The sequence below is a fragment of the Meriones unguiculatus genome, chromosome 14 (assembly GCF_030254825.1).
Source record: "Meriones unguiculatus strain TT.TT164.6M chromosome 14, Bangor_MerUng_6.1, whole genome shotgun sequence".
Lineage (NCBI taxonomy): Eukaryota > Metazoa > Chordata > Mammalia > Rodentia > Muridae > Meriones > Meriones unguiculatus.
Genome location: NC_083361.1, coordinates 30,042,083 through 30,055,416, shown reverse-complemented (window position 1 = coordinate 30,055,416; position 13,334 = coordinate 30,042,083). Strand labels below are relative to the sequence as shown.

At 45.9% G+C, this 13,334-nt stretch overlaps 1 protein-coding gene across 3 annotated transcripts in view; it reads right to left on the bottom strand.

The window, feature by feature from the left end:
• Scube2 (signal peptide, CUB domain and EGF like domain containing 2) overlaps positions 1-13,334 on the bottom strand; it is a 67,812-nt gene that overhangs the window by 27,844 nt on the left and 26,634 nt on the right. For 2 of the 3 annotated variants that reach the window (XM_021636273.2, XM_060367059.1), the window contains 7 exons: positions 9,416-9,532; positions 8,094-8,216; positions 7,537-7,653; positions 7,163-7,246; positions 5,281-5,385; positions 1,431-1,586; positions 859-1,065 (listed from right to left, as the gene is read on the bottom strand). In XM_021636273.2, coding sequence (XP_021491948.2) covers positions 859-1,065; positions 1,431-1,586; positions 5,281-5,385; positions 7,163-7,246; positions 7,537-7,653; positions 8,094-8,216; positions 9,416-9,532 — 909 coding nt within the window. The remainder of the gene's footprint in view (positions 1-858; positions 1,066-1,430; positions 1,587-5,280; positions 5,386-7,162; positions 7,247-7,536; positions 7,654-8,093; positions 8,217-9,415; positions 9,533-13,334) is intronic. The other variant, XM_060367060.1, reaches the window with a different exon arrangement.

Genomic DNA, 13,334 nt, shown 5'->3' with positions numbered 1-13,334 from the left:
CAGGTCCTTATGTTTCACAGGGCAATGCTTTGCTGCCCTGTGATATCTTACTGCCAGTAGTAAGACTCTAAGCAACTGAACACAGACAACTATATTCATTCTGTTGCCTCTAGGGGATGCTGACCCTAGCCCTGTAAGACTATCAATAGGATAAATGTTACATTCCTAACAGATAAGAACCAAAGCAATCGCACTTATCACTGTAAAGAGGGAACCAGGTTCCCTCTGTGAGGCTTTTCAGGCAGTGTCTCTAGAACTGCACAGAGCAAATCTCACCTCTGGCCACCCGAGAGCCTCTTGCTGGATTTGGAGCCAATTATTTGCTCTGAAACATACACACATCCACAGACCAACAACACACCAGGGAGCCAGCTCTGCTTAGAGCCTCGGCCTAAAGCTCAGGCATCTCCAAGGCACCTCTGCAGCCTCTGGTGTTGCCTTTGCACAAAACTAAGGGCAGGAATGAGTCCATTCATTACTACCAGGGGCCAAGCCAAAAAGTAGTGACTACAGAAACAATGACAATAGCATGTGTAAAGACTCAGGGTGCCTCGCATCCTGCCCTAGCCAGGCAGCATTGCCAACCCTGCATTTGCTTTTCTGTCCTTCAGTTTTACAAATACTGCCGGCCACAGGCAGCAAACATGTCAGGTATGTGGAAGGACAAGGTAGTTACACCTCAGCTCCTGGGGAGCCCCAGGGTGGTGAATATACAGCAGCTACAGGTGAGGAAAAGCATCCAGAGTGTTCTCTGGAGTGAGCCCAGCCAAAGAAGCATGGCCCAGGCCTGTCACTGGCTCCCTTGTGTAGGTGTCTGGCTGGGCAAATCTGTCATTAATCACATTTTGGGCTACTCACCACACTGGCTTTCTTCATGGCCCTGGCCCACTCCACAGGTCTCCTCCTGCTGTTCTGGCACTCTGGGGGACTTGTTAACCACGTTGAGGTCCATGCCTGGGAGCTGCAGGTGCAGCTGCTCCCTGAGGGCAGCCTTCTTGAGGGTGCGGATGGCCTTCCGCAGCCGCTTCTCTGTCCGCTTTACCATGCAGCTCAGATTGCAGGAAGCTGCAGGAACAGGGTGGGGTGGGGGAACAGCAGCATGGGAGGAGTCCTCAGGCTGCAGTGAGGATGTCCAGTGACCCGCCAACACCCCAAATTCCATGGAGCTGGGAACCTAGCAGCCTGGGCAGCATTTAATCCAAACACAAATTTGTGCAACCCAAATAGCAACTTTGGGTTTTATGAAGGGGGGGGCGCTCCATCAGGTTCTAAACCAATTTAGTGTAATTTGTAGGGTGAAAATCAAACAGGAGATACTTGAGTGTTTATGCTAGTTTCTGTCCCCCTCCCCCGGAATGATGGAAAATGAAAGGCAAAGAGAAAAGGAACGAGCCGAGAAGCCTGGCACCACAGATGGCTTTCAGACCAACCTGTCACCTCCTTTTTGTAAGTTTCCCGTTCAAACTCAACCGTGATAAATATTTCCTTAGGGGTGCTCGGTCGGCCAAGGGCTCCTGGGACTCGCTTGACAGAGCTGCACGTAAGGTTTGCGTACTGGAAGCTCTCTTTTACTGAGCTGTGCCTCTCTGTATGAAGAAACAAAACGATCGGGAGCCAAGTCCTGGCAGAGCACAGAGCTGAGCATTCACGAGAGCTCAGTAAACATTACAACCCTCCAAGGACTGAGGGATTCACTCCACGTGCCGAGCCATTGCCAGCCCTAAGCCTGAAGCTGGGACATCTTCATTCCTATGTAGTGTTACAGCCTAGCTCTTCAACACTCTTCTCGGGTAAAGGCAGACTGTCTCCCACTGACCAGCCACATATGTAGAGGATGAGAGCCAGGGGCTGAGGGCTATTTGTATTTTATTTGTATGACAGTTGGTGAAGTTGGTGGGTGTTCTCATGGTGGCTTTTCCCAAAGCTGGACTGGATAACCCGAGCAGATGCCAAAGCTTCAAACAGAACGAAAGGAAACCAACCCCCGCTCTCATCCAACCAAACTTGGTGCACCTCCACCCCACAGGGAGCAGCAGAGCGGACATCAGCAGTGATGCCTCCAACAGTAAACGGCACAGAGGTTCAGCAGAAGCAAACAGTGTCATGACGCCGTCTGTGGCAATGGTGGGACACTTGCCTTGCATGTCCCTATCCCTGACTTTCTGGTGTCCCCTCTGCCCAGTGCTTCTGGTGAATCTCTTGACTCCCAGTAGATAAAACTGAACTGAACCAAATGACAAAGCAGGACAGCGTGTCCACAAAATCTATTCACTTGTCTTTCTAGAACTTTTTTACTGAGCTAAAGTCATCTGTTCCATAATCTTCAATTACAAAGCAACAGACAATAAGGGCCAAAGGAAGAGACAAATTCATTTTCTGCATATGTATTTTCCCCCAAACATACATTTTATAGTTTTAAAAAATATTTATTTTTATTTTTTTTATATACGTGTATGTGTGCCATATATGGGCAGGTGCCTAAGGAGGCCAAAAGATGATGTCAGATGCCCTGGAGCTAGAGATACAGGCAATTATCAGTGCTGGGTGCTGGGTGCTGGGTGCTGGGAACTGAACCCATGCCCTCTAGAAGACCTTTTTCAGCCACCTTTTTCAGCCCTGTTTTACATTTTTAAAAGAGCTAATCTTAGAGCGTAAGTAGGCATTAAATTTGAATTTGTTTTCCTTTCAACTTTTCCATATCTATATGAAAACCATTTTATGTTATGTACGTTGTATGTACATATATGTGTAAGGTTACACATGTGCCATGGCTCACGTGTGCCATGGGTAGGGGGTGCATGTGGAGGTCAGAAGACAACTTGCAGGAGTTAGTTCTCTCTTCTATAGGTTTGGGTCCTGAGGATCAAACTCAGGCTGTCAGGCATGGCATAAGTCACCTTTACCTGCTGAGCCAGCCCATTGGCCCTAAAACTATTTTTATCTGTTTATTTTGTTTTCATACAAAGTTCACTCTGTGGTCCAGGCTGGCCTGGAATTCATTGTATACTCAGAGCCCACATTAAACTCACACCAATCTCTCCCCTTGGGCCCCCGGGTGCTGGAATTACAGATGTGAGTCATCATATTTAGCTTAAAGCTCTGTATTTTGAAGTTTGGATTTACTGAAAAGTGCAGACTTCCTGCACGCCCTCCTTTGAGCTCCCCCTACTGTTAACATCTTACTTCAGACCCAACCTGTCTTTAAATATTACTTTGCTGGGCTGGAGAGCTGGCTCAGTGGTGAAGAGCCCACACTGTTCGTGCAGAGAGGCCCAGACTTTGATTCTCAGCACCCACATCAGGTGGCTCTCAGCTCTGCAACTCCAGCTCCAGATTCATGCACATACCACATACATACCCACACAGGTACACATGACTGACAGTAAAAATAAATCTTTAAAAACAAGTGATGCTGGGGCTGGAGAGGTGACTCCATCAGTAGTTAAGAGCACTGGCTATTCTTTTAGAAGACCTAGGTTTGATTCCCACACCCACAGTGTGGCTCAGAACTGTCTTTAAGTCCAGCTCCAAGATAGCAGACACTCTCTTCTGGCCTCCTTGGGCACCAGGCACATGTGTGGTGCACAGATAAACAGGAGTCAAAACACCTATACATATAAAAATTAAAAAAAAATAATAAGTACTTTCCTAATTTAAAAGTACAAAAAATTGACTCAGCCCTAAATAGGGCATGTATATCAGTCCCGTGAAGGACCAGGAAATATCTTGGAAGAGCGGATAGAAGGAATGTAAGAGACAGAAGGCAGGGAAAGGAGTAGTGAAATGCTTTCTTCTGACCACCACATAGCCAATGCTATGAGGTGTCCTGGAAGGGGCCTACCAACAGTCAGTCATGGACCTCAGAGGAGCTCGTGGGGCCCTATCCCTCTCCACTGAGCTGTGTGCTGAGTCTGAGAGAGAGAAAGAGCTGTGTACTCACTGATGAGCCCAGCACCTTGCTCAGCTCCAAAGCCACAGGCGTACAGATGGCCCTGGTGAAACTCAGTTGGTCACAAAGCAAAGCAAAAAGACACAGCTATGGGAAATTGACTTGTAGGGAAGAGGAGAAGGGATAGGAATGGGAAGAAGGGGAGAGAAGGTGGAGGGGTGTCAGTAATCAGAATGTACTATGTACATGTTTGAAATTTTAAAAGAACAATTTTAATAAAAGCTACAGAAAAGTGTGAATATAAAAGGGAATATGAAAAATGCAGAAAAATAAATCACCCAGCGTTCTCCCACCCAGACACAATGACTACTAATAATATAGCCAACTCTCCCTGTTGAAAAGTTGAAGCTTTTTCTTCAACTTGACTTTTTTTAGATACAATTTCGCTTAGCTAGACACTTTCTATCTCTTTTTTGGTGTTTTTGTTTTTGTTTTTTGGAGACAGGGTTTCCCTGTGTAGCCCTGGCTGTCCTGGAACTTGCTCTTTAGACCAGGCTGGCCTCAAACTCAGAGATCCAGCTGCCTCCCCCTCCTGAGTGTCGGGGCTAACGGTGTGTGCCACCACACCCAGCTACTATCTCAGCCATATTGCAAGACACTTCCCTATGCTATTAACATTCTTTGAAGACATATAATTACTAGGTGACTGCTCCATCAGTGGAGGCAGCAAACTACATCTTGATTATTAACCAGCAGGCAGTCAGAGTAGCTAGGATGTGCGTTAGGTTAATCTGTTTGAGGGTAGACCTCTGGAGAGTGAAGGAACTTCCTAATCCATGTCTCCATTTATTTGTTATGATGGAAAGGAAAACTAGGGAAGAAAGAAGTGCATTAGATTTGCTTGTTTGGGTAAGCGCAGTTTTTCTTGGATGGCGTTTGTTCTGCTACATGCCAATGGGACCACAGTTTCCAAACACCAGAGCAGCAAGAATGTTGGATATCCTATCTTTGTTCATCAGTGTTATCATTTTCTGAGTCAACCCTATTTCTTCCCATAGTGTATGCTTCAAACCATCTCTGAGACTGGAAACTTCAACCCGACATGGTCAGAAGTGACTGGTTCATCTCAAGCCCCACTGACCCATGTGAACTCTGAGGTTTCCCCAGAGCTTCAACGATGACCTCACAAAGGACCTCCCGAGGTATCACCCCAGAGCTGCACAGGAGTTAGGGCAAGCCCTGCTCTCCTTAGAGAAAGAAGTTCCTGAAGATTCTGAATAGCTCAGTGCCATTTGACATGTGCACGCATCAGCTGGACAGCCAGCTGCAGCTCAGCTGTCCATTACCCACCGTGCAGGCAAGCTCCCTGCGCCAGCCATCTGATGCCATACCTGGTAGTGCTGGTCGCAGGCCCTCGGGAGACAGCTTGGCCTTTTGCAAACTACACTTGCCTTCATTTAGTTTAAAGGTTACACTTGTCCTGACGGTGACGACATCTTCAGAAAGAAATAAGTGAGAGAAATTACCTCCATAGGCAAAAGAAGAGAACACCCAGAAGATGATGGCGTGCTCCCACTGTCTGGGTCTCACTATGTAGCCAGTGAACCCCTCTTAACCCTTGAGATGATCCAATGAAGGTTTGGCTCATGAAGTGCCCGATACCTTGCACAGGTTCACCTGGAGCCCCTGATCCATGTCTCAGGGGAGCAATGGATCCAGTGTTCAAATGTAACAGAGAAAAAGCCCCAAACGGTCTCCACAGCCAGATGAAAGATGAGGTAGTTTTTGTGCCTTCCTCAAAAGGAAGGCAAGTATCCTCCAGCTCAAAACTGGATAAGATTGTTGAAGGAAGTCTCTGCTGTGTGTAGCTTCCAGAGAGGACAGGGCTGAGGAGCTGCCAGTCCTTCTGGGATCTGGAATGGAGTGAGTGCAGAATTCTGTTCTCCCAAAATTGTTCTTAACTATATGTTGGGCTGGAGCCCATGCCTCTATATGAAAGCCCTCTGATTTGTGAAAACATCAGCATGTTCCTTAACCTTCCTTATCTCAGTTTCCTCATCTAGTAAATGCACATAGTGAAGCACCCATATTACCAGGATATTGCAAGGATTAAATGAGATAGTGGCAAAAAAATATAAATGTTTAGCTGCTGCCTGGTACACTGTAGGACTGTTAGCTACTTGCTTGCTGATGCTTAGAGCATCCACTATGACCGAGGAATTAGCACTGAGAGATTTGGTGAACCAGAGCATGTTGTCTCCTCTGGTTTGGTCCTAACACCCATCAGAAAGGGCAGCAATGAGCAGTGCTTAAGATGCTGAACTCAGATTGTGTGAGTTCAAATCCCGGCTCCTCTATTTTTATCTGAGCCTTGTTTTGCTGTTGTTGTTGTTGTTTTGATTCATGAGGATAATAATAATAATAAAATAATAAATAATAAATTGATGCCACCAACACTTGGGCAGCTGAGACAGGAGGACTGTCATGAATTCAAGGTCATCCTGAACTATATAATACATTCTCTGCTAGCCAGAGTAACAAAGTGAGACATGCACATACATACATATATATGTATGTATGTAAGTATGTATGTATATGTGCATAGAGTTACAAGTGGATTAAATAGCCTGCTCTATGCAATATATTGCAATATAGTGCAATATAGTGTAGCTGGAGTATTTTAACTTCTAAACTACCATCTTGCTTGGGATTTCAAACTTTGGACATCATTATAATATAGACATCAAGATATAATGTGGTTCTCAATTTGGATAAGCTTGTGCCAAGTTGGCAAATGTGTCTTTATCTAGGAAGATGAGGTGTCTAGAAAACATTGGACTTGTATTTAGTCCTGTGACAAACTGGAATAAGTTCAGGTCGCCTTCTTGAGAGAGAATCCCACTTCCCCATTCTGTCCAAGACACCTCTATGAATGCCATATGTGCCAGGGTCCCAAACATGGTCGCTACTGGGCCTTTAAAGTGCTCTGGGATAGAAGGAGTATGGATCGTGGAACTCTCTCCAGAGCTCTGTGGACCTCTCGTCAATCCAGGCTGAGCAGGACTCCCAAGTACACAGAGGACACTCAGTAAGTATGGTTCCCACGGGTGATTTAGGTATCAGACAATACAGCTGTGGGTAAGAACACCCTATAATGTGCTCTCGGCATCCAGATAAGAAAAGAGCAAACAAAACCACCCCCACAAACGGCACCCCATGAAAGAAGCTCATGGAACATGACGAGCCCCTGCAAGAACACAGTTTGGTAATTACCCCCAAAAGCAGAGTCATTTGATTTTTGCTGTCTGCTTCTGAGAGAGGAAGAGCCGCAGGTGACAGAGTAGGCCTCTTGCAGTCCTGACAGACAGAATGTGGAATTGTCACAACGCATAAGCAAGATGACAGGCTATCCTGACAGCAGCTAAGGTCACCCTCCCACCCCACCCTCACACATTCCACAGAGGCTACTAGAAAAACCACCCTGGACATGGGCTCTCTAAGCATGGGCCACTGGTGGTCAAGAAGAATCTGGTCCAGAACTGAAGCCCTTTGAGTGTATCTAATACCTCCAGGCCCTGCCATGAGAGTGCATCTAACACCTACAGGCCCCACCATGAGAGCCTCCCCAGGGGGGTTATGCCACTCACCTGAAGAGAGGTGAATGCCAGAGTGGCATCTTAGGAAGCACCTGTCTCCTCCACCACTCTTACCACAGTGCAGGGACACACGGGGGGTCATGCTAGTGGGCAGGAAGCCCTTCACTTCTAGACAGGACAAAACACAGGTGCTTAAGGAAAAAGAAGTGTGTACCCAAGTGTGATGAAAGTGGAGCATGCCAAAGGCCCCAAGAAAAGAAGGCAAAGCTGACCTCCCGCCCCAGTGCAGCCTTGCTGACACAAGCTGTGCCTCCCATGGAGGTCAGGGAAACACTTGTCTGCTGTTCATTCATGCAGAGAAGCGACCGTGAAACAGAGGGATGCTCCAGTCTATGCAGAAGCACAGAGCTAAATGTCAAGGAGCCTGCAAAGTATCTCCTGTTTTTGGACTTGTTAAAGACCAGCTGCTGCTGCTTCAGAAGGAAGGACTCAATGAGAAAAGTGCACTTTGGGCCCAGGGCCGAATGCAAGCACACAGAGATTGAAATCTCTGGACTTGGGGTGAGCCTGCAGCCACATGGGAACTATGGAAGGATGGAGCCTCTTACCCACACAGTCTTTTTTATTCCAGTGGAGTTTGTACCGTGGATGACACTGGCACTCATAGCCACCCACTGTGTTGACGCAAACTTGCTCACAACCTCCATTGTTGACGCTGCACTCATTGGTGTCTGTGGAGCAAAAATGGCCCCTGTCATGACATTTCTCCCTTGAGGAGGAAGCAGTAGGATGAGTCACATGGTTGACCGACTGTCATTTTTAGGGGCATGTACTTGACACCTGCTGGCTGCATGCTGCACACTGCCCACCAGCATGAGCCTTGGTTGGGAGGCTTTAACCATTGACAGAAACACTCAAAAGGAAGCACACCATTTTCAGACTCAGACCTTGCATGAGGTTTGAACTTGAAACTCTATCATCCTCTGGTCTGCTTACCAAGGGAGAGAGACAGAATTAAGATTCCCTGCTTAAACTGTTTCTACAGTGGAGAGAGAAGAAAAGCTGTGTGTACCTACCCATGCCCATGAACTTGGCACTGAACCCAAATTGGAAGGTAGCTCCCAACCAGGCTGACATCTGTCTTCAAGGAGTATTTCACTGGGGTCTCTTGATAGATGGGGTAGGGTGGAAGGTATGCTTTTAGTTGTGCCAATAATGTGTGGGGAGAAAGAAGGAAGACACATCATTATCTGTTCTTCTCAAACTCAGGGCATGAGGACTGGCAAGAAATGCTCCAGTCAAAGGTCTCCAAATCCCACAGATACTTAGAATCACCAAAGAGACCTCAGGCAAGTTGTTCTAAGGTCTAAATCAATGACAGGTGATTGCCAGGAAAGTAGAGTGAGAGTCAGTTGGCACAAAATCTGATTTATATATACCACAGCCTATTTGACCATAAGGGTATGAGACATGAGCATACATTGTTAAATAGGCACAGAACGAAGAGACAGAGTCAATGTCCCCTTCTAAACCCAAGCTCGAACCAAGGCTTTACAGCCAATGCCCAGGCAGAGCAAAACTACACATTTGCTGGGTGCCCTGCCAAGCCTCGCTGAAGACAGCAGCATTATCCTCTGCTGGGAAGGCCAACGGGATATTGTCTCAGCACCTGTAAGACTCTCTCCCACTCTCTGAATATAAGCACAAGTCAATTCGCTGATGAATCCACAGCTGACAGAGCTCAGTTCCTCTGTGCTCCGTTGCATGCCTGAGGTGCTACCAGGGTAAATGTAAGCATATTCGCTTTGGTGGGTACTTTTCTTGTTGCTACTGTCCAAGACTGTTCTCTTTGCCCCAGAATGAGAAGATAACCCCTCCAGTGTGGCTCTGCTCCTGGGCGGGCCTCACTGTGGAGAGGTAGCCCACTCACCTCCGCAGTGGGTGAAGCTATAGAGTGTGAACCCTCTGCTGCAGGCACAAACAAATGTGCCAGGGTGGTTGATGCAGCTGTGGTCGCAGGTCCTTTCCAAAGAGCATTCATCCACATCTGTAATGATCAAAGGGAGAGGGGGGCTGACACCAGCTCTGCTGCGTGAGTACAGGTGTCTGTGGTAATTCCAAGTTGCTGACCAACAGCAAAACAACATGTGTAAGGACAACTGGTCAACCCATCCTCTCTGATCATTTGTATCAAAGAACATGTTGACTATGTTATAACTATAACCCATAACCACTATAAGTTCCTTGGTTGTAGATCCTATTCAAACTTTACTTCCTTAAAGTTCATATGATCTCTCTTGTTCACACTTACATGGAAGGGCTGAGAAATTTAAGCTATATAATTTATTTAAGTTTTTAATCAGCTTGACACAAGGGTCATCTGAGAAGAGGGACTCTCAATTGAGAAAATACCTCCATAAGATGGGCTGGTAGGAGGATATTATTGCTTAACAACTAAGGTAGGAGGGACTGGCCCTCTGTGGGGAAGATGGGGGTAGGTTATCCTGTGCTGTATAAGAAAACTAACTGAGCAACCATTGAGAGCAAGCCAGTAAACAGTGTTTCTCCATGGCCTCTGCTTCAGTACTGGCCTCCAGGTTCCCGCCCTGCTTGAGTTCCTGTCCTCACCTTCCTCAGCAATGGCCTGTGATCTGATGTGTAAGCCAAATAAGCTCTTTACTCCTCAAGTTGCTTTTGGTCATGCTGTTTTGTCACAGCAATAAAAAGCAAACTAACATATAAACAAAGGCAAATGAGATACCTAAAAATAGTTTCATAACCCAGTTTATAAATAGTAATGATAGCTATTCATTATCATTGCTCTATATTTGTTGGTAAATGGCAAAACAAAAGGAGTAAATGCTTTGGTTGGCAACAATTCTGGTGTCTCTCTTTCTCATCTTTACCCCAACAGGCCACTTGACCCTGTGTCTTAATGCCCTCTGCATGAAAAGAATTCATTAACACTAACCTTCTGTGATTTTCTATAAAAGATGCTGAAACTGGGTTCGTTAAAGTCTAAATTGTATCTACTTGGAAAATCTCTTGGTTTTGTTACTCCTCCCTGTGCCCTCTATATCAGAGGCTCAGAGGAGATCTCTAGCAGCAAGTAGAGCCATGCAAACCAGCCTCTGCAAGCTGCATCTGAGAACCTGATTATGTGGGGTTTTTTGTTGTTGTTGTTTTGTTTTTACTTCTTACTCCCTGAACTCTTGGGATGGTTTAATTAATGCCTCCAAATAGATAACCCTGGGTCACACTTAGTGGATGACAACCATGCCATTGGGCTGGACCACTTTTCTATACCAAACATACCATGAAAAGCTCCATCAATGAAAGGCAAACATGTTAGCCAGATGTGATAGTGTGTGCCTGTAATTGTAGCACTTTGGAGGCAAAGGCATTAGAATCACCATGAGTTCAAGGCCAGCATAGCTTAAGGACTTTCCAGGCCAATCAAGACCTGATTTGACTCAAAAGAACAATAAACTGTCATTCTCTGTCTCTCTCCATCTCTGTCTCTGTCTCTCTCTCTCTTTCACACACACACACAAAGTGGGAGGAGGGTGAGAGGAAATAAGGGGAAGGGGAAAAGGAAGCATGGATAGATCAAGAAAAATTAACATAAAAGAGCAAAGTCTTACAAAGTTCTTCTTTCCCTGGCTTTTTCTAGAAATCCTGACAGTTTCTTCAGCAAATTCACTCTGTGAAAATATTTGTTCTACCAAGAGCAATGGATGGAAAATGAGAAAATGTCAGTTTCTTTCCTGGTACTTGATGCCCTTCCTGAGGTCTGTTACTAACATCAGCCAGTTGCTGACAAGGTGCCCTCCTTCAGTAGCTGACTTTGGCTGCTCACTGTGGATGTTTGCTTTGCCAAAAGTAATGAGATCACTTTCCTAATTCCTTTTTAATGTGTTTACACAGCTTAAACATATTGCTTGTCCTATACATTATGAAACATTGTGTGGAATAGAAAAATTGGCTTTCCAAGTCAAACCGAAGAAAATCACAAAGTAATTATCTAGAATTAACTCACTGAGTCTAAAAGAGAATGGATTTGAACTGCCTGGCAAATTATGTATTAGGAACAAAGAGGGAAGGAAAGCCCAGTTTGCTCTGTAAAGTATCTTTTTTTTTTAAAGATGTTATATCTTTATCTTGTGTGTATGCATGCATTCATGTGTGTGTGTGCACAAGGGTATGAAGGCCAGAGGTCAGCATCAGGGTCTTCCTGAATTGCTCCCCACCTTATTTTTTGAGACAGGGTCTCTCATTCAACCTGAAACTTGCTAATTCTGCCAAACTGCCTGGCCATTGAACTCCAGGGAATTTCCTGTTTCTGCCGCCCAGGACTGGAATTACAAGCACACACCACCACACTCAGCTTTTGTTTTGTTTTGTTGTTTGTTTTACAAGACAAGGTTTCTATGTCTAGCACTGGCTTTCATGAACTCCCTTTGTAGACCAGGCTGGCCTCAAAATTACATTGATCTGTCCTGCTCCTGCCTCCCTGAGTGCTGGGATCACAGGTGTGCGCCACAATGCCGGGCACCACGCTCAGCTTTGTCAGCGGGCGCTGGAGAACCCAAACACAGATCCGCACACTCACATGGCAAGCATTTTGCCCACTGAGCCATCTCCCCAGCAACCAGTGTTACGTTTTATATTCTGATCTTTATGCAGTGTTGGGCTTTGCTTTGAGGTTTTTGTGGTTGTTTGTTTGTTTGTCCTGGATCTCTAGCCAGGCTGGTCTCAGACTTGATAAGCAGCCAAGGATATCTCTAAAGCACCTGCCTCTACCTCCCTAGTCCCAGGTGTGGGACATCACATATGGTTCATGCAGTGCTGGGGACCCATTCCAGGTCCTTGTGCATGCCAAGCAAGCATTCTACCAACTAAGCTTCTACCCCTCAGTGAGCCCCCGATGCTGAGATGCTAATAAAGTAAGTAAGGCAGCCTTATTCCCAGAAATAATGGAACAAGATAAATAACGGTATTTTTCCTGAAACTTTCTTCTTATATGTATTGACAGGGCATGAAAGCTGTTAATCTGCAAATAGAAATGATGTTTGCCCTAGATCAGTTGTTAACATTGACAACTGCTGTTCACTGTTTGCGGGAAGGATACAGTTGAAAGGGGTCTGTTACAAGCTAGAGAGATGCATCGGTGGTTAAGAGTGTGTGCCACAGGGGTCTTTCCTGAGACTGATACTCCAATCAAGGACTATGCATGGAGATAACCTAAGATCCCTGCACAGATGTAGCCCATGGCAGTTCAGTATCCAAGTATCCATTATAATAGGAACAGGGACTATCTCTGACATGAACTGATTGGCCTGCTCTTTAATTACCTCCCCCTGAGGGGAAGCAGCATTACCAGGCCACAGAAGAAGACAATGCAGCCACTCCTGATGAGACCTAATTGACTAGGATCAGAAGGAAGGAAATGAAGTCCTCCCCTATCAGTGGACTTGGGGAGGGGCATACAGGCAGAGGGTGGAGGAAGAGAGGGATTGGGATGGGAGGAGGGAGAGAACCACAGGGGGCATACAATGTGAATAAAGTGCAATTAATAAAGAAGAAAAAAAGAAGTAATATATTCAGAAAAAAAAAAAAAGTGTGTGCCATCCTTACAGAGGACCGAGTGGAGTTTGGCTCCCAGCACCTACAGCAGGTGGCTCACAACGACCTGTAACTCCAGCTCCAGGATATCTGATGCCTCTGGCCTCTGTGGGCACCTGCACTTGCATGTGCATTAACACATTTCAAAGAATACAAAATAAGTCTTTAAGAAGAAGGAAGGAAGGAAGGAAGGAAGGAAGGAAGGAAGGAAGGAAGGAAGGAAG